Source organism: Crinia signifera, chromosome 4 (genome assembly GCF_055691185.1).
Source record: "Crinia signifera chromosome 4, ASM5569118v1, whole genome shotgun sequence".
Taxonomy (NCBI): domain Eukaryota; kingdom Metazoa; phylum Chordata; class Amphibia; order Anura; family Myobatrachidae; genus Crinia; species Crinia signifera.
Window position 1 is genome coordinate 11,507,696 of NC_139220.1, and position 22,032 is coordinate 11,529,727.

The 22,032-nt window shown below is 48.1% G+C and overlaps 1 protein-coding gene across 3 annotated transcripts in view; it reads left to right on the top strand.

The window, feature by feature from the left end:
* Positions 1 to 1,602: 1,602 nt before the first annotated feature.
* ITPR2 (inositol 1,4,5-trisphosphate receptor type 2) overlaps positions 1,603 to 22,032 on the top strand; it is a 198,330-nt gene continuing 177,900 nt past the window's right edge. For all 3 annotated transcript variants that reach the window (XM_083181094.1, XM_083181096.1, XM_083181095.1), the window contains exon 1: positions 1,603 to 1,867. In XM_083181094.1, coding sequence (XP_083037220.1) covers positions 1,776 to 1,867 — 92 coding nt within the window. In that variant the 5' untranslated portion in view covers positions 1,603 to 1,775. The remainder of the gene's footprint in view (positions 1,868 to 22,032) is intronic.

Genomic DNA, 22,032 nt, shown 5'->3' on the forward strand with positions numbered 1-22,032 from the left:
GGCTGTAATCCACCCCGGTTATTGGCCAGGATAAGTCATACATTTGTCACAGATAGAAGTCAGTATAACTTACTGGCCCTGATGGAAATCCTCTAATAACTCTGAGAAGCTCCTCAGAGGACCCAGGACTTGCTGCCATGTAGGAGGGATCTGAGGATGGATGGGGAGTAGGTTGCTCCTCTCTGAGGTTAGCTAGTCCATATACCAGACATATTATGGCCTTTGCTGAGGTACATTAACCCTGGTTACTATGTAATGTGACCGACTCGTCTTATGTGTTCTCTGTCTGAGGACCTGACTGTGGCCCGCAGAGATAATTAAAGAGGCCCAGCTGGTTCGGGGTGATCATGTCTCCAGGTCCATAGTCTGCCTGTCAGGAACCCCAGTCATTGTGCATCATACAGGTTCATGCTGGGAGCACTACTGCTCTCATCATACAGGTTCATGCTGGGAGCACTACTGCTCTCAGCATACAGGTTCATGCTGGGAGCACTACTGCTCTCATCATACAGGTTCATGCTGGGAGCACTACTGCTCTCATCATACAGGTTCATGCTGGGAGCACTACTGCTCTCATCATACAGGTTCATGCTGGGAGCACTACTGCTCTCAGCATACAGGTTCATGCTGGGAGCACTACTGCTCTCATCATACAGGTTCATGCTGGGAGCACTACTGCTCTCATCATACAGGTTCATGCTGGGAGCACTACTGCTCTCATCATACAGGTTCATACTGGGAGCACTACTGCTCTCATCATACAGGTTCATGCTGGGAGCACTACTGCTCTCAGCATACAGGTACAAGTTGGGAGTAGTACTACTATCAGTATACAGGCACAGGTCGGGAGTACTACTGCTCTCAGCATACAGGTCGGGAGTACTACTGCTCTCATCATACAGGTACAGGTTGGGAGTAGTACTGCTCTCATAGGCACAGGTCGGGAGTACTACTGCTCTCAGCATACAGGTCGGGAGAACTACTGCTCTCAGCATACAGGTACAGATCGGGCGTACTACTACTCTCAGCATACAGGTTCACGTTGGGAGTACTACTACTCTCAGCATACAGGTACAGGTCGGGCGTACTACTATTTTCAGCATAAAGGTACACGTTGGGAGTACTGCTCTCAGCATACAGGTACACGTTAGGAGTAGTACTGCTCTCAGCATACAGGTACACATTGGGAGTACTACTGCTCTCAGCATACAGGTACACATTGGGAGTCCTACTGCTCTCAGCATACAGGTACATTGGGAGTAGTACTGCTCTCAGTATACAGGTACATTGGGAGTACTACTGCTCTCAGCATACAGGTACACGTTGGGAGTAGTACTGCTCTCAGTATACAGGTACATTGGGAGTAATACTACTCTCAGTATACAGGTACATTGGGAGTACTACTGCTCTCAGCATACAGGTACACATTGGGAGTACTACTGCTCTCAGTATACAGGTACATTGGGAGTACTACTGCTCTCAGCATACAGGTACACGTTGGGAGTAGGACTGCGGGCAGCAGTGTGAATGAAGGCAGGCTGGAGCGCTACCCCGCCCCCTCTTAACCACACCCCCTTCCTCCAGCCGCTCCTCCTATTGGCCGCTGTCCGCTGGAAGTCCTGAGTGCTGGGACCGGGGAAGTTCCGCGAGTGACGCCGGGCAGGGAGCGGGAGCTGCGGGCACAGTGACCCCGGGACACCCCGCTGTACGGAGCACACTCAGCGCCGGGCGCTGGCGGGAGGATGCCCCGGGTGTAGGTGGCGCCGCCGGGCAGCATGTCGGATAAGATGTCCAGCTTCCTGTACATCGGGGACATCGTGTCTCTGTACGCGGAGGGATCGGTCAATGGCTTCATCAGCACCCTGGGGTAAGTGCTGGTTCCCCGGCCCGGGAGTCCCGGTGCCGCCACCTGCTGCGGGGAGCGGGGGGGAGACCAAGTGCTCCGGAGGCCTCAGCTCTGCCCGCAACTCGCAGCAGTGTGTACTTACAGTGGTGTGTACTTAGAGTAATGCATAGTGTGTACTTACTGTAATGCATAGTGTGTACTTACTGTAGTGCATAGTGTGTACTTACTGTAATGCATAGTGTGTACTTACTGTAGTGCATAGTGTGTGTGCATAGTGTGTGTACTTACTGTAGTGCATAGTGTGTGTGCATAGTGTGTACTTACTGTAGTGCATAGTGTGTGTACTTGCTCTAGTGCATAGTGTGTGTACTTGCTGTAGTGCATAGTGTGTGTACTTACTGTAGTGCATAGTGTGTTTACTTACTGTAGTGCATAGTGTGTGTACTTACTGTAGTGCATAGTGTGTGTACTTGCTGTAGTGCATAGTGTGTGTACTTGCTGTAGTGCATAGTGTGTGTACTTACTGTAGTGCATAGTGTATACTTACTGTAGTGCATAGTGTGTGTACTTACTGTAGTGCATAGTGTATACTTACTGTAGTGCATAGTGTGTGTACTTACTGTAATGCATAGTGTATACTTGCTGTAGTGCATAGTGTGTACTTACTGTAATGCATAGTGTGTACTTACTGTAGTGCATAGTGTGTACTTACTGTAATGCATAGTGTGTACTTACTGTAGTGCATAGTGTGTGTGCATAATGTGTACTTACTGTAGTGTATAGTGTGTGTACTTACTGTAGTGCATAGTGTGTGTGCATAGTGTGTATTTACTGTAGTGCATAGTGTGTGTACTTGCTCTAGTGCATAGTGTGTGTACTTGCTGTAGTGCATAGTGTGTGTACTTGCTGTAGTGCATAGTGTGTGTACTTACTGTAGTGCATAGTGTGTGTGCATAGTGTGTACTTACTGTAGTGCATAGTGTGTGTACTTACTGTAGTGCATAGTGTGTACTTACTGTAATGCATAGTGTGTACTTACTGTAGTGCATAGTGTGTGTGCATAATGTGTACTTACTGTAGTGTATAGTGTGTGTACTTACTGTAGTGCATAGTGTGTATTTACTGTAGTGCATAGTGTGTGTACTTGCTCTAGTGCATAGTGTGTGTACTTGCTGTAGTGCATAGTGTGTGTACTTGCTGTAGTGCATAGTGTGTGTACTTACTGTAGTGCATAGTGTGTGTGCATAGTGTGTATTTACTGTAGTGCATAGTGTGTGTACTTGCTCTAGTGCATAGTGTGTGTACTTGCTGTAGTGCATAGTGTGTGTACTTGCTGTAGTGCATAGTGTGTGTACTTACTGTAGTGCATAGTGTGTGTGCATAGTGTGTATTTACTGTAGTGCATAGTGTGTGTACTTGCTCTAGTGCATAGTGTGTGTACTTGCTGTAGTGCATAGTGTGTGTACTTACTGTAGTGCATAGTGTGTGTACTTACTGTAGTGCATAGTGTGTGTACTTACTGTAGTGCATAGTGTGTGTACTTGCTGTAGTGCATAGTGTGTGTACTTGCTGTAGAGCATAGTGTGTGTACTTGCTGTAGTGCATAGTGTGTGTACTTGCTGTAGTGCATAGTGTGTGTACTTGCTGTAGTGCATAGTGTGTGTACTTGCTGTAGTGCATAGTGTGTGTACTTACTGTAGTGCATAGTGTGTGTACTTGCTGTAGTGCATAGTGTGTGTGCATAGTGTATACTTGCTGTAGTGCATAGTGTGTGTGCACTTGCTGTAGTGCATAGTGTGTGTGCACTTGCTGTAGTGCATAGTGTGTGTGCATAGTGTGTGTACTTACTGTAGTGCATAGTGTGTGTGCATAGTGTGTACTTACTGTGCAGTGTGTATTTCCTGCAGTGTGTGTACTAACTGCAGTGAATAGTGTGTACTTACTGTGTTGTGTGTTTATAGTGTGTACTTGCTGTGCAGTGTATAGTGTGTGTGTGCACGCATAGTGTGTACTCACTGTGCAGTGTAAAGTGTGTGTGCGCATAGTGTGTACTTACTGTGCAGTGTAAAGTGTGTGTGCGCATAGTGTGTACTTACTGTGCAATGTGTGTCTAGTGTGTACTTACTGTAGTGTATGTGCATAGTGTGTACTAACCTTGCAGTGTACATTGTGTTCTTATTGTAGTGTGTACTTACTGTGCAGTGTATAGTGTGTGCATACAGATGATGCGCCTCTAATCCTTGGCCGGGGATCGCCAGCATGCCTGCGCTGGCGATCGCCCGCTCAGAGGCGCTCCATCTGAGTGGGACGCGCGTGAGTCTCACACGCATGAGCGCCCCAGTGGGGACGGTGCTGCTGCGGGTCCCTGCCTGTCTCCACTTTTGGAAGATGGGCAGGGATAGGGGAGACGTTGAGGCGGCGGTGAAAGCACCGTAGCCACGGGGCGCGCGCGAGCCCCTGCAATAAAGAGGCCGGCTCCATCTGTAGTGTGTACTTATTGTAGTATATACTTACTGTACCGTGTGTACTTACTGTGCAGTGTATAGTGTGTACTTACTGTGCATTACTAGTTATTAGTGTTATTGTTTATTAAAATACATATACATCTTAAATCAGCTTTTAATGTCTTTACAATTCTATTTATCAGCACAGAATTATATGTGTGTGTGTGTGTATGATAACTTTGTGTATATAAGATATTTTCCTCTCCTGTTTCTCCGGTGTGATTTGCCCCCTGTGTATATATGTGTATATATATATATGTGTGTGTGGTCCTTTTGTATGCACTGAGAAATCTTTATTCCAATGCGCCTCCCACACGTAGCGATTTTCTGAGCGTTGTACGCGATGTTCGATGGCTCTGCACATTTTCTGAGTACATGGCCACGCCTCCCTTGATTAGGCCACACACCCTGTAAATCATCAGGGCCCAGCCATGCTCTCTCCTGCCCTGTTTACAGCGCCGGCCTTGTCGATTTTCTGATCAGCTTGTCAGTGCCAGTGTAGTATTAGCGGCATTTCCAGCACAGGAGAAGTGGCACTCGGTGTTCCGTGTGAAGGCGCGTGCTGTATGTAGGAGATATACACATGTGGATTACGGGGAAATATGTGGAAGCAAACCAAGGTGCAGGAGTCTGTTGGTTATATGCAGAATGGATTGCGGCTGTGAACGATATATCGCTCAGCGCGTAAGGAGGAGCCGATGTATCGCTACATCAGCCGTCCCTTCAGCTGGACACACCCATCGTTCAGTCTGTACCCAACTTAAATCTATCATTAACGCCCTTGGCTTATAAACGAATTAATTCAATTGTCACACATGAGACAAAAAGCTAAAACTCCCAAGCTGGCAATGCGCAATGAATAGAATACATATTATACATCATTACGCAGCAGTGACTGCAGCCATGTTGTTGGCTGAACCACAATTTAATCGAACACTCTTTGCGCTTCAGGCCACTGGGTCCTAGTGAACTGAGTTGCTCTGATTCCACCTTCGGGTGATTTTGGCTTACGCTGCTCGTGCAACATTTACTAGGTGCATTTTCTTTCAGGCTCATTCTTTGCTTTTGACCCATGCATTTATATCATTGGGGCAAATAGTTTATTTCCATTGCCGCGTTCTACTGCATGGAACTTTCTCATTGGATATAACTTTATCAGGGAAGTGGCTTCATGTCTCGGGCCTAGCCAACTACTACCTGATGATGTAGATACTTGTCTGAAAGACACAGATGTAAGATAGAAGGGAAAGGCTGCACATTTAGTAACAGTTGCAGGGAGGAGCAGGGTACCCAGCAGCACAGAGTATATCAGGAGATGAGTGATGTGTCAGTGAGGACGGGGCTGTATGTGACAGGGGCAGTGACATGATGTGAGGAGGGGAATGGAGGAAGCAGGAAGCCACAGACAGTTATATAGTGGGAGGAGCAGGGTCCCCAGCAGCACAGAGTATATCAGGAGATGGGTGATGTGTCAGTGAGGACAGGGCTGCATGTGACAGGGGCAGTGACATGATGTGAGGAGGGGAATGGAGGAAGCAGGAAGCCACAGACTGAGAGCTATATAGTGGGAGGAACAGGGTCCCCAGCAGCACAGAGTATATCAGGAGATGAGTGATGTGTCAGTGAGGACAGGGCTGCATGTGACAGGGGCAGTGACATGATGTGAGGAGGGGAATGGAGGCAGCAGGAAGCCACAGACTGAGAGTTATATAGTGGGAGGAGCAGGGTCCCCAGCAGAACAGAGTATATCAGGAGATGAGGGATGTGTCAGTGAGGACAGGGCTGCATGTGACAGGGGCAGTGACATGATGTGAGGAGGGGAATGGAGGCAGCAGGAAGTTATATAGTGGGAGGAGCAGGGTCCCCAGCAGCACAGATTATATCAGGAGATGAGTGATGTGTCAGTGAGGACAGGGCTGCATGTGACAGGAGCAGTGACATGATGTGAGGAGGGGAATGGAGGCAGCAGGAAGCCACAGACTGAGAGTTATATAGTGGGAGGAGCAGGGTCCCCAGCAGCACAGAGTATATCAGGAGATGAGTGATGTGTCAGTGAGGACAGGGCTGCATGTGACAGGGGCAGTGACATGATGTGAGGAGGGGAATGGAGGCAGCAGGAAGCCACAGACTGAGAGTTATATAGTGGGAGGAGCAGGGTCCCCAGCAGCACAGAGTATATCAGGAGATGAGTGATGTGTCAGTGAGGACAGGGCTGCATGTGACAGGGGCAGTGACATGATGTGAGGAGGGGAATGGAGGCAGCAGGAAGCCACAGACTGAGAGTTATATAGTGGGAGGAGCAGGGTCCCCAGCAGCACAGAGGAGATGAGTGATATGCATATATATTATATTGTATTACAATTGTCTTCCAGTCACCGTGCTGTTACCGTCTCACTATTAGCAATAATATATTTGGTGTGACTGTTATCCATTATTTGTTCGCCGTTTCCCCTTATGTTTTGTAGAGGTAATGTTAATAAGGATCTCCCATTGCATGCTTGTGTAATGCCTCTGAGAAGTGACCTTTGTGTCTGTGATAATATCCTCCTGTATCTGTATATGGCTGGGTGTGTAGGTATTTGCAAATTTAACACGTTTGAAGTAATGTATTATTGTCATTCCCAGAGACATGACCGCCTCACCCGACCTCATAGCTGTATCCTCCTTATATAGTGCCAAGTGGGTGCTTTGTGATTGTTCAGGTGATGACGGGTTCCAAACAGAGGTGGTTGTGTGTGTGTGTGTATATGTGTGGGGTTCTACCAACCCCTCATATAGAGCTGTAAAATGCGGCTGACTTACCGCCATAGGTTATTTTGCTATCCACACCTAGTTTATGCGGTAGCGATGTCACCCTGTGACTTATTGTATTTGGTGAAATTGCTCCAAAATACTGGAACACTGGCAAACGGATTCGGTATGAAATGATTTAAGATGATATGTGAAAGGAAATGATTGAAATAATCTGTGGGAAAAACACTCACCTCTACATATGGTACGGCGGCCATTTTGCTGGCTGAACCAAATCGTGTTCATGATCATGCAGTCTGTCCGTCACAGGAAACCATAACGTCAGTGATGACGCTGTCTAAATGACAGTCTGTTACCTGCCAGCGTTTAGGCTAACAATATAAGCCCAGCCTCCAATCCGCCCAAAGATGCCCAATTTTTCGGCCATTTTGTTCACCTTCCGTGGGACGCTGATCGTAATGGTTTCACACAAATAGAGAAAGTAATTAAAGCTACATTTGGTTATTTGTTGAATACAATAAGATTGTCCTAAGATTTGCTTGGGATGGTCTACATAAGGCCTGGCCGAGCGGTGGTTCTCCAGCTGTTGTCAAACTACACGTCCCATCATGCCCCGCCAGAGTTTTGCTATTAGAGTGTGTCAAAATGATGGCAGGGCATGCTGGGATGTGTAGTTTCAAAACAGCTGTAGAGCCACATGTTGGTCTACCCCAATGGCGTCCTATTATACTTTATATTGACGTCCAAAGTCTTGGTTTACCACAATATGGCCTCCTCCATCAATGACAAAACCATCACTGGGCCTACCTACTGCCTAATGGCCTCCAACGCTAGTTACCTCATGGAGGCCATTGGTCAGGTGTGAATTAATACACATCGTTCTCTCAAGCATGGCGGCCTCTGTTGTGTGTTACCAGCATTTCCGACCTGTAGGGGGAAATGTACTAAGATGGGGTGCGGCCCATACCAACTAATGAGAGTCTACTTATTTATTTAGCACCTTCTAGAAGATCATAGATTGAATCAGATTGGTTACTATGGGCAACATCTCATTTTCAAAAGAATTTCCACCAGAATCCTGGGTCATACACCCTGGATTTTGATGCGGTATTGAAAACGGGATTTTTATCTTGCCACGATTTCCACTGCCAGAAATCCCGGGTTGGTGCGCCTTCATGTGCAAAAACCCGGGTTTAAGTTTGTGGAAAAGGGGTAAATTTACCCAGGATCACGTTTCCCTGTTGTGTGTGTTTTTTTTAATAATGAAACCTGTTCCAAGTGAATTGAGGACTGTCCTCTCCACACAGTAGCTGACTGTCCCGTAATGTTTACAGTATTTATTTAGCCCGTCCATTTTGGCGATAAGACTGTTTGATGACTTTCGGATCTAGAGTTAATGAGTTGTTTTTGGTGTGTTTGAGTTCCTTGTATTTGGTAATAAAAATCTTAACAGTCTATTGAGTGTGTAATAAAGGGACGCTCAACCCGATTTTAAAAGCGATATAAAGATGAAGGTGAGGCGTAACTCTCTATACCTGAGTGATTAAACGGCGTTGCTCGCTGGGAAAATCCACCTGCATCTTCTACTTGGGCCGGTGGCCACTCTGTGATCATGTGATCACTAGGGGTGAGAGCGCTAAAAGATTTGGGGGTGCCGCATTTTTAGTACACTGTACAGCGCTTCCTGTGGAGCGCGGTATAGAACTCACAAGCGGTCCGCCACTGGTAATGGTTGCTAAACGTTTTTCTCTGCAGTTGTAATACAGGCCAAGAAGCTGAGAGTGCAGTCATTTGAGCTGCTGTGACATCAGTGCCCCCTTGGCTTGACTGGATAATGTTTATTTTTGAACGCCATTCTTCTGAATGCTATTGTAAGTGCCTGGTCCGTACTTACTGTGTGCACACTTCACTATCCATGTGAACTCAAATTGGGAGCAGTAAAGTTTGAAAAAATAAAAAAAAAAATTGGAAAAACTTAAAATAATAAAAATGTGTTGAACTCGCAGTTCGAGTGTCACCACCTGCCTGATCCTGTTCTAGACCAAACTTTTTCCATAAAAAAAAAAAAATCCAGTGGTTTGGAATAATTGGAGCGATTTGTCCCCAGGAGCTGTGACGTGTCCCAGGCAGGGAATTACTGGCTGCGGCTTCACTGGGATAAACTTTTCAGTCCTTAATTATAAACTGTTATGACATTTGGGAATCAGACACTTAACTTCCCGTGGATCAGCCTCGGCCTCCCTGCTGTGATGGGTTCCGCATTGTAGCTACTAGTAGCGTTTGACAGAAGGGGTGTATCTGACGTTAGTGATACGCGAATTGCCTGCACAAAGGGGCATATGCATGCTCCTCTGGGTTACCTGACATGGACCGGGCCTATACACGTGCCTCTCTGGGTTACGTGACATGGACCGGGCCTATACACGTGCCTCTCTGGGTTACGTGACACGGACCGGGCCTATACACGTGCCTCTCTGGGTTACCTGACACGGAACGGGCCTATACATGTGCCTCTCTGGGTTACCTGACATGGACCGGGCCTATAAACGTGCCTCTCTGGGTTACCTGACACGGACCAGGCGTATACGTGTGCCTCTCTGGGTTACGTGACACGGACCGGGCCTATACACGCGCCTCTCTGGGTTACTTGACACGGACCGGGCCTATACATGCGCCTCTCTGGGTTACGTGACACGGACCGGGCCTATACACGTGCCCCTCTGCGTTACCTGACACGGACCGGGCCTATACACGTGCCTCTCTGGGTTACCTGACATGGACTGGGCCTATACACGTGCCTCTCTGAGTTACCTGACACGGACCGGGCCTATACACGTGCCGCTCTGGGTTACCTGACACGGACCGGGCCTATACACGTGCCGCTCTGGGTTACCTGACACGTACCGGGCCTATACATGCGCCTCTCTGGGTTACCTAACATGGACCGGGCCTATACACGTGCCGCTCTGGGTTACCTGACACGGACCGGGCCTATACACGCGCCTCTCTGGGTTACATGACACGGTCCAGGCCTATACACGTGCCTCTCTGGGTTACGTGACACGGACCGGGCCTATAGACGTGCCTCTCTGGGTTACCTGACATGGACTGGGCCTATACACGTGCCTCTCTGAGTTACCTGACACGGACCGGGCCTATACACGTGCCGCTCTGGGTTACCTGACACGGACCGGGCCTATACACGTGCCGCTCTGGGTTACCTGACACGTACCGGGCCTATACATGCGCCTCTCTGGGTTACCTAACATGGACCGGGCCTATACACGTGCCGCTCTGGGTTACCTGACACGGACCGGGCCTATACACGCGCCTCTCTCGGTTACGTGACACGGACCATGCCTTTACCCCATGTTTTTGTCTCTCGGTAGCAGGTGATTGGCTGAACACAAAAGCATGCGCCTGTCGCGCGCCTAAGCGTTTAATTCCCTTTTAAGGATTAAAACTGTTTATATTATTTAGTAGGGAGCTAAACAAGGAATCCGCACTACAAAGGGAACTCCTGACACCCATTTCCCAGTTAAGTCGCTGACACGACTGCACTTGGTGGGTAATCCGCTCCGATCCCCCGAGTGTGTACTGGGAGCAGACGCTACATTTCACCAACTCTTATCAACGAGAACAGAATCTGACACCAGATCCAGACTAAACATAACATGACTGATTGTAATTGAAGCAGCATTTCAAGCCTTTTAGTCCCCTCTGCCTGGGGCCGGCGGTGGCTGTATTCAGTCTTTCAGGCCTAAATTGGTGGCTGTAGTGTTTGTGATTAGTGACCAAGTTCCGGATTAGTTGTCACTAGTGTCACGGAGCCTCGGGGGATCTTCTCCATGGTTTAATGTGCTTTTCTTTTGGGTGGGGATTACTGCTAAGTGGACATAAAGATCCTTATTTACCTCGGACAGTTATGAGATAACTGGGCGGCTCTGCTCCCGGAATCCAGATAACGTTTAGTTTTTAGCGTAACCCAGGGAACGACGACCACAACTAAAGTAACCACGCTCTAGGAAATCCGTGTATTAATCGATAATCGTGTTTAATTGAGCGTTTAATTGGGGTTATGCTTCGCAGATGGGTATTGTAAGGTCTCTTTATTATAATAGACAAGCGGCGCCCGCAACCCTATGGAGCGGTGGTCCCCAAACCGGCGCCCTAGAGTATCAGAAATTTTTTTCGCCACCATAAAAGTTTCTCACTGAGACATTTCTAAAAAATATATTAAATGAAATGTTTATATGTCATCCTGAAAGTTGCTTACACACCAGGGTATTTTTTTTTTTTGAACAATATTGATCGTTTTGACCCTCCTGAGCAATATCGTTTAAAATATCGCCCAGTATGTATGCTACAACGACGAATGATGCACAATCCCGCCGGTCGTTAAGCCCCCTCGATTTCGCATATCGTGAAATGACTGCTTGTGCAGTGGCTGGGGACTGGTGACGCCCCCTGAACTATATACTTCAGTGCTTAGCGATATATCGTTCAACCGGCGGCATTGCCCAGTGTGTGTGTGTGTGTGTGTGTGTGTGTGTGTGTGTGTGTGTGTGTGTGTGTGTGCACCTTTAAGTCCCATACACACTACACAATTTTCTTCTGACCGATATTGTAGTAGATATTGTAAATAGTGTAGTGCGTATACTTGATATCGCCAACGATGGCCCCCTGTCGTATGTACCCGCAGCTCGATCTGCCAAAACTGTCAGCGACTGCATGATGTGATGCACAGCTGCTGATGCGGTGATGTCACTGAACAATATCAGAAACCGATATTGCTCAGTGTGTATGCACAATCTCGTTTGATCTGCGGCACTGTAGATATAGGTAATGATTTTAGGCGGTGACTGTGGGGGAACATTATAGAGCGATGGTTATTTTTTTTTCTTTAGTTTTCTCTTGGATCACATAGTCTAGGGCTTGAGAAATGGTTTGTCTATAAATAATTTTAATTGATCCCGGTGGACCATCAGCCCGGTGCCCCCGGGGCGTGTCCTATTGCCATGTCACCCAGTTTTCACTGCTATGAAATTTAGGATGGTAATGTGTAATTCTATTATCCGGTTATGATTGATTTTTGCCAGGGTTGGATGGTTTAAACAAAATTTTTTTTTTTTTTACAAACATTCGTTTTTTAAAAATATGCTGTGACTACACGCACAACACTGTAAGGGAATCCCTGGTGTTATTCCACATTCTTGTTACTTGTCATCGTTCTCCAAATAAGCTGAACCAATGCAGTAAATAGAAACCTATAGAGGATGTGGCTTGCGGCGGGACCGGAGGGATTGCAGTCGGGATTCGATACTCCCTTAGTGATGCATGTGGGGTACTTAATATTTGAAGCTAACCCCCGAAAACAGGTGTTTTTGGTGAATTAGCCACAAATATTTAATAACAAATTGTCCCCATAGGGGGGTGAATCAGATTAGAGCGGTGCTAAATCTGCCTGGCATCAAACCACTCCCCCCCCCCCCCCAACATTCCCATAGGACAGGGGGGGGGAAACACTGTTTTATCTCCTTTTTGTTGTGTTTGAGATGTCTGAATAATACTTTAGCATGTTTTAATTGTTTATTGTAAAATTGGTTTTAATGAAGGGTTTCAAATAAATCATATCAAAGCCTAATAACTGTTTATTGTTAATGCTAGCATATTGTTAATGCTAGCATTAAAACAATGTATCACACGGCGGGGACCGTTCACTGGTGCTCGAATAGGCTGGGTGGTGGCTTATTAAGAGTCATTTTAATAATATAAATGTCAAAACAAAACGTCTTGTACTGAGCGTCCCGGGGATTGATCAGATTACATGTAATCTGCTGGAACTACTTCCGTTCTGTCTAATTCTCCATAATAAGGCAAAATATGCTATTTATAAAGGGGTGATTTACTGGAGCTTACATGGGTGTCCACTATGGGATTACTATTATTTAGTTGTTTTCCACCCAAGCCGATTGGGGTTGCAGCCATTTGGTCTACAGCAGGCGTGTCCAAACTATGGCCCTCCAGCTGTTGTGAAACTACAAGTCCCATCATGCCTTGCCACAGTTTTGCTATTAGGGAATGCTAAAACTATGGCAAGGCATGCTGGGATGTGTAGTTTCACTACAGCTGTAGGGCCACCGTTTGCTTGGTCTACAGCATTATGGTCAACATGGTTCTAGATCGACAGGTCATTAGTTCGACAGTGTCTACGTCGACAGTCAAAAGGTCGACATGGAGTTTTTCACTGTTTTTTGAGCCAACATGTGCCGACAGGCGGTATTTTATGCCCTACCATCCACTAGGACTTGGTGGGAGAATAAAATAGTGTGCCCGACGCATAGCGAGGGGATGTGGTGCACTTTAAACTGTGTCCATGTCGACTGTGTTGACATTCAGAACAAAAAAAGTGAAAATCCCATGTTGACCTTTTCACTGTCAGCCTTTTTCCATGTTGACCTAATGGTTTCGACCTAATGACTGTCGACCATCATGCTGTAGACCAAATGATCCCAACCCGCCAATTGGGACTGAAAAGGCGAGGTTGCCCATAGCAACCAATCAGATTCTGTCAATCATTTTCAAGAATGCAATAGAAAAATGATAGACAGAATATTCTTCGTTGCTATTGGCAATATCCCCTCCGCCATTGCTTCATCCCCCGACACGCTGCGAGCGCTGCATATAGGTGACATCCAGGCGCCACATGCTGGGTGTATCCAGACTTCATTCAGCGGTTATATTATCTGGTATCGTCTCGTGCTGTCTGTACAGTAGATGGCAGATAAGCTGATTTCCTCTGTGCTGTGTGTAGGGAGCCGAGTGAGGTAGAATCAGACCCAGAGCTACATAGTAGTTTGGGCTGAAAAAAGAGTACATCAAGTTCGTGCTGTGGTCCTGCCTGCTGTGGAGCTGTGAGCACTGTGAGCACAGCCCCTCTTATATCTGCAGGAAGGAAGCTGAGTCACAGCCTGCAGGACGCTGTCTGGGAATCTCCTCTGGGCTCTTCCCAATTCTGTTCCTGGTTAATACAAAAGTAAATGAATTTCACTTCTAGGAACTGAATTTGCCAATCTACACCCTACACCCGTCACAGCACAGTAGTTCTCCTGCCCCTGGGGGCTTTCTCCACTCGGCCACCATATGCACTCCTGCATAAATTGCTTCTCAAATGGACAAAACCATGCTGCACTGCAGGTGGGGCAGATGTAACATGTGCAGAGAGAGTTAGATTTGGGTGAGTTATTTTGTTTCTGTGCAGGGTAAATACTGGCTGCTTTATTTCTACACTGCAATATAGATCTCACTTTGAAGTAAAACCCCACCCAAATCTAACTCTCTCTGCACAAGTAACATCTGCCCCACCTGCAGTGCACATGGTTTTGTCCATTTGAGAAGGAATTTGCTTTATGAGTCAACCAGAATAAGGGCCAATGTGTAAGGTGTGTGTGTGTAACCGAGGACAGAATTTTGGCAACAGTTTTCCATAAAAATCCATCTTATTTGGAAAGTGGGGTGAATAGGACGCACAAGCAGCTTCTTCTAATTAAATTCCAGGTAAATAAACTGTACTCCGATCCTGTAATCTTGTCACGCTGGGGATTATAGTCCTCTGTTTAGCACTGGGTATAGCCAGCTGTGATGGGTGTGGATCGTATTGTCGACCCGACTTAGGTCAACAGTCATTAGGTTGACACCGTTGGGGTGACAGGGTTCTAGGTCGACATGGGTTTAGGTCGACAAATGCGTTAGGTCGACAGGTCGACATGGGTTTTTCACTGTTTTTTTACCCGAATGTCGAAACAGTCGACATGGACACAGTTGGAAGTGAACCGCAGTCCCTCGCATCGCTCGCAATTCTTCAGGCGCACTATTTTATTCTCCCGCCACGCCCTAGTGGATGGTAGGGCATGAAATACCGCCTGTCGGCTCAAAAAACTGTGGAAAAAACCCATGTCTACCTAAAACAGTCAACCTTGTCTAGACACCTGTCGACCTTCATCCATGTTGACCTAGAACCCTGTCGACCTTGTTGGTGTACTTCAAAATGTCTCTAGCGAACATTACCTGTTGGCGTTCCTCAAACCGCTTGGTAATATGTGTCCGCGCCGTGGCACCTGTACTGCACCCCATCAAGCGGCACTTGTCAGCAGGAACAGAATCCCACCATTGTTCTGCGGCTCGTACAAGGACCTTCTGTAGCAATAATGGTAATCTCTGTGCTGACAGCTCCTTTTCCTCACAGAAGTGCTGCACACGGAGAAGCCTCTTCTCCTGTGTCCGGGCGGCGGAGACCGTTTAGTGAATAAGGGCCAGATGTATCAAGCTTCAAAAGTGATAAAATAGAGAGTGATAAACAGCCAGCCAATCAGCTCCTACCTACCATGTCACAGGCTTGGTTTGAAAAATAACAGGTAGGAGCTGATTGGCTGCTTGTATAGCACTCTCCACTTTATCACTTTTTAAAGCTTGATACATCTGGCCCTTAGAGAACTTTTATAAGGGATAGATTTTTTTTTACATAGAGATACAAGAGCATGTAAATTGTCTGAACAAGTAGTAACTTAATAAATAATATGGTGAGAACTGCAAAGTCTGTCTCAGGGGTGTTAATAGCTGTCTTATATTATTGTCTTTGAAGCCAGGGAGTGCTACTACGCAATCTCCATATTGGAGGGAGGCTTCATTCCCTAACCAAGATGGCCGCCATCTTGGCAACGTGTTCGAGCACCACAGTGGGACACGGATGAGTTCCCCTTAGCTTGGTCAGGCACTGTGAGGTTTTGGGGCCTACAAGCCTTTGTTGGGAAATAAAACAAATGTGTAACACAAGAAAAATATTGGCATCTAGACGAAACGAAATAATATCCGTAGTGATAAGACACTGATGCCGGGAATATATGAAAGGGTGGCAAATAAAACAGCCCCGCCCCCACCCAGTGCTTGGCCAATCGCATTCCTTGTGTTTGTACAAAGCGTATACCTCCTGGTAATTGGGGCGACGGTGTCCAGGTCGAATGCGTTGACCCAAAGTCCTGATTCTAATTTGAACTTTGTGACCGGATGGTCGCGTCTGTGCTTCCACATATAGATCATCTTTCCGATATATCCCCTGCTGTAATATACTCCAGTAATACACAATGAGGCATGAAACCCCCCCAAAAGTAAAGGTGAACAAAAAAGTCCTGGTAAGTACTATTCCTAGGGGGAAATGTACTAAGACGGGAGTCCATGGGATGTTGCTATGGGCAACCAATCAGAATATAATTCCTATTTATTTAGCACCTTTTAGGGGTATGGGTCATAGTCAACTCAACGATGGTCAACATTCATTCGATCGACCACTGAAACAGGTTGACATAGCTAAAGTCAAAAGGTCGACGCAAGCATTAGGTCAGTGATGGGAAGTTTGGCAGTCAAAAGGTCAACATGTTATTTTTCATGATTGAAGTACCGGCAGTCTGGATTCTGATGCGCTCGCCCCCTGTTGGAGTACCGGCAGTCTATATTCCGATGCGCTCGCCCCCCTGTTGGAGTACCGGCAGTCTATATTCTGATGCGCTCGCTCCCCTGTTGGAGTACCGGCAGTCTGGATTCCAATGCACTCGCCCCCCTGTTGGAGTACCGGCAGTCTGGATTCTTATGCGCTCGCCCCCCTGTTGGAGTACCGGCAGTCTGGATTCTGATGCGCTCGCCCCCCTGTTGGAGTACCGGCAGTCTGGATTCTGATGCGCTCGCCCCCCTGTTGGAGTACCGGCAGTCTGGATTCTGATGCGCTGGCCCCCCTGTCGGAGTACCGGCAGTCCAGGCCCTATACCACACCCATAATGTTCGTACATAAACCGTGCTGGGAATAGGGTTTATATTCTGTTGGTTTTGCATAGATGTCACCCAGCTGGTGGCCTGATTCCTGGTACACGTGTAGCGGGTCTCTGAGGTTCCGTGTCACTCGGCGGCTTATTTCTGATGTTATCGCTGCAATTTCCTGGCGGTCATCTGTCTGGCTACATTAACGAGGAGAAGTTTCATTACTGGGCATGAGAGGCACCTACCGGGCAACGGGGCCACATCACAGACATCCACCAAGGACCATTAATGATCTGATATCAGGTACACGCCAAGGAATGGCCAGATCATATTCCCCAACCAATTGGAGAGAAGCTATTCCAGGCACTGTTAGGCGATGTACTAACACTCGGAATAGCAGCTTCCAGGCCTGTTTTTGAAAAATCTTAAAATAAACTGTGTGCGACATAGAGGGCCCCAAATAAGAAGGAATTGACGCCGTGTTTCGCTGTGTGACAGCCGGCGCCTGCGTATTGTGGGGTCCGTGTCGCTGTGAGGATCCCGGATGAGTATTTCGCTGTGTGACATCCGGCACCTGCGTATTGCAGAGTCCGTGTCAACATGAGGATCCCGGGTGAGTGTTTCGCTGTGTGACATCCGGCACCTGCGTATTGCAGAGTCCGTGTCGCTGTGAGGATCCCGGGTGAGTGTTTCGCTGTGCGACAGCCGGCTTCTGCGTATTGTGGAGTCCGTGTCGCTGTGAGGATCCCGGGTGAGTGTTTCGCTGTGCGACAGCCGGCGCCTGCGTATTGTGGGGTCCGTGTCGCTGTGAGGATCCCGGATGAGTATTTCGCTGTGTGACATCCGGCACCTGCGTATTGCAGAGTCCGTGTCAACATGAGGATCCCGGGTGAGTGTTTCGCTGTGTGACATCCGGCACCTGCGTATTGCAGAGTCCGTGTCGCTGTGAGGATCCCGGGTGAGTGTTTCGCTGTGCGACAGCCGGCTTCTGCGTATTGCGGAGTCTGTGTCGCTGTGAGGATCCCATGTGAGTCTTTCGCAGTGCGACAGCCAGCGCTTGCGTATTGTGGAGTCCGTGTCGCTGTGAGGATCCCGGGTGAGTGTTTCGCTGTGTGACAGCCAGCGCCTGCGTATTGCAGAGTCTGTGTCGCTGTGAGGATCCCGGGTGAGTGTTTCGCTGTGCGACAGCCGGCTTCTGCGTATTGTGGAGTCCGTGTCGCTGTGAGGATCCCAGGTGAGTGTTTCGCTGTGTGACAGCCAGCGCCTGCGTATTGTGGAGTCTGTGTCACTGTGAGGATCCCGCATACCTCCCAACTTTGTAGCTGCAGAAATAGGGACACTCGCGCGGCTTCCCAAAAAGGGGGCACGGCTTATGTAAATGAGGGGTGTGGTTTATGCAAATGAGCCACATCCCCGTTTTCGGCCGGGAATAGACGCTGTGCGCGTCTATTCTGTTGAATTGGGGGGCTCCCAACTGCCCCCCCCGCAGCGGGACACCTCTGGCCGCGGGTGGGACAGCGGGACAGGACCCGGTAATCGGGACTGTCCCGCTGAAATTGTGAGTGTTGGGAGGTATGATCCCGGGTGAGTGTTTCGCTGTATGACAGCCGGCGCCTGCGCATTGTGGAGTCCGTGTTGCTGTGAGGATCCCGGGTGAGTGTTTTGCTGTGTGGCGTCCGTGTCGCTGTGAGGATCCCGGGTGAGTGTTTCGCTGTGTGGTGTCCGTGTCGCTGTGAGGATCCCAGGTGAGTGTTTCGCTGTGTGACAGCCGGCGCCTGCATATTGTGGAGTCTGTGTGACTGTGAGGATCCCGGGTGAGTGTTTCGCTGTGTGACAGCCGGCGCCTGCGTATTGTGGAGTCCGTGTCGCTGTGAGGATCCCGGGTGAGTGTTTCGCTGTGTGACAGCCGGCGCCTGCGTATTGTGGAGTCTGTGTCGCTGTGAGGATCCCGGGTGAGTGTTTCGCTGTATGACAGCCGGCGCCTGCGCATTGTGGAGTCCGTGTTGCTGTGAGGATCCCGGGTGAGTGTTTTGCTGTGTGGCGTCCGTGTCGCTGTGAGGATCCCGGGTGAGTGTTTCGCTGTGTGGTGTCCGTGTCACTGTGAGGATCCCAGGTAAGTGTTTCGCTGTGTGACAGCCGGAGCCTGCATATTGTGGAGTCTGTGTGACTGTGAGGATGCCGGGTGAGTGTTTCGCTGTGTGACAGCCGGCGCCTGCGTATTGTGGAGTCCGTGTCGCTGTGAGGATCCCGGGTGAGTGTTTCGCTGTGTGACAGCCAGCGCCTGCGTATTGTGGAGTCTGTGTGGCTGTGAGGATCCCGGGTGAGTGTTTCGCTGTGTGACAGCCAGCGCCTGCATATTGTGGAGTCTGTGTGGCTGTGAGGATCCCGGGTGAGTGTTTCACTGTGTGACAGCCGGCGCCTGCGTATTGTGGAGTCCGTGTCCCTGTGAGGATCCCGGGTGAGTGTTTCGCTGTGTGACAGCGGGCGCCTGCGTATTGTGGAGTCTGTGTCGCTGTGAGGATCCCGGGTGAGTGTTTCGCTGTGTGACAGCCGGCACCTGCGTATTGTGGAGTCTGTGTGGCTGTGAGGATCCCGGGTGAGTGTTTCGCTGTGTGACAGCCGGCGCCTGCGTATTGTGGAGTCCGTGTCCCTGTGAGGATCCCGGGTGAGTGTTTCGCTGTGTGACAGCCAGCGCCTGCGTATTGTGGAGTCCGTGTCCCTGTGAGGATCCCGGGTGAGTGTTTCGCTGTGTGACAGCCGGCGCCTGCGTATTGTGGAGTCCGTGTCGCTGTGAGGATCCCGGGTGGGTGTTTCGCTGTGTGACAGCCAGCGCCTGCGTATTGTGGAGTCTGTGTTGCTGTGAGTATCCCAGGTGAGTGTTTCGCTGTGTGACAGCCAGCACCTGCGTATTGTGGAGTCTGTGTCGCTGTGAGGATCCCGGGTGAATGTTTTGCTGCTTTGTATTGCCAGCTGCCTGGTTTGCCCAGGGGCAGCTTCGTGTGTCGGCCTGGCACACCCAGTTCCCTGAGGAGCTACGTAATCACTCAGCAAGCACTTGGCTGCAAGCTCAAATAGGAGGCTTTATGGAATACAGCGCACTGGGGACAATGACACGCTACAGAACAAATTGTAGGCAGTGTACTGTACTACTGTGTAATCTGCAACGCATTCCAGAGCTATAATCACCAGTGCTTAGTAGTAATACGTCCCAGAGCTATAATCACCAGTGCTTAGTAGTAATACGTCCCAGAGCTATAATCACCAGTGCTTAGTAGTAATACGTCCCAGAGCTATAATCACCAGTGCTTAGTAATACGTCCCAGAGCTATAATCACCAGTGCTTAGTAGTAATACGTCCCAGAGCTATAATCACCAGTGCTTAGTAGTACTGCATTCCAGAGCTATAATCACCAGTGACTAGTAGTAATACGTCCCATAGCTATAATCACCAGTGCTTAGTAGTACTGCATTCCAGAGCTATAATCACCAGTGCCTAGTAGTAATACGTCCCAGAGCTATAATCACCAGTGCTTAGTAGTAATGCATTCCAGAGCTATAATCACCAGTGCCTAGTAGTATGTCCCAGAGCTATAATCACCAGTGCCTAGTAGTAATATGTCCCAGAGCTATAATCACCAGTGCTTAGTAGTACTGTGTTCCAGAGCTATAATCACCAGTGCTTAGTAGTAATGCATTCCAGAGCTATAATCACCAGTGCTTAGTAGTACTGTATTCCAGAGCTATAATCACCAGTGCTTAGTAGTACTGTATTCCAGAGCTATAATCACCAGTGCTTAGTAGTACTGTATTCCAGAGCTATAATCACCGGTGCTTAGTAGTACTGCTTTCCAGAACTATAATCACTAGTGCTTAGTAGTAATTCATTCCAGAGCTATAATCTCCGGTGCTTAGTAGTACTGCATTCCAGAGCTATAATCACCGGTGCTTAGTAGTTCTGCATTCCAGAGCTATAATCACCGGTACTTAGTAGTTCTGCATTCCAGAGCTATAATCACCGGTGCTTAGTAGTTCTGCATTCCAGAGCTATAATCACAGATGCTTAGTAGTTCTGCTTTCCAGAGCTATAATCACCGGTGCTTAGTAGTACTGTATTCCAGAACTATAATCTCCGGTGCTTAGTAGTACTGCTTTCCAGAGCCATAATCTCCGGTGCTTAGTAGTACTGCTTTCCAGAGCTATAATCTCCGGGGCTTAGTAGTACTGCTTTCCAGAGCTATAATCTCCGGTGCTTAGTAGTACTGCTTTCCAGAGCTATAATCTCCGGTGCTTAGTAGTACTGCTTTCCAGAGCTATAATCTCCGGTGCTTAGTAGTACTGCTTTCCAGAGGTATAATCTCTGGTGCTTAGTAGTACTGCTTTCCAGAGCTATAATCTCCGGTGCTTAGTAGTACTGCTTTCCAGAGCTATAATCACCGGTGCTTGGTAGTACTGCATTCCAGAGCTATAATCACCGGTGCTTAGTAGTACTGCATTCCAGAGCTATAATCACTAATGGTTAATAGTACTGCATTCCAGAGCTATAATCACCGGTGCTTAGTAGTACTGCATTCTATAGCTATAATCACCGGTGCTTAGTAGTACTGCATTCCAGAGCTATAATCATCATTGCTTAGTAGTACTGCATTCCAGAGCTATAATCACCGGTGCTTAGTAGTACTGCATTCCAGAGCTATAATCACTAATGGTTAGTAGTACTGCTTTCCAGAGCTATAATCTCCGGTGCTTAGTAGTACTGCATTCTATAGCTATAATCACTGGTGCTTAGTAGTACTGCATTCTATAGCTATAATCTCCGGTGCTTAGTAGTACTGCATTCCAGATTAGTTATAATCACCGGTGCTTAGCAGTACTGCATTCTATAGCTATAATCTCCGGTTCTTAGTAGTACTGCATTCCAGATTAGTTATAATCACCGGTGCTTAGTAGTACTGCGTTCCAGATTAGTTATAATCACCGGTGCTCGGTAGTACTGGCCGCATATTAGTGTGATAACTCCAGAATCTCCATCATCCCAGTTACTGGCCTGATTGCCCGATCCAGGACCAGCCTATCAGAAGCCATGACTCTGGCGAGCTGCAGTATGTTACCACGGTGATGTGGCCT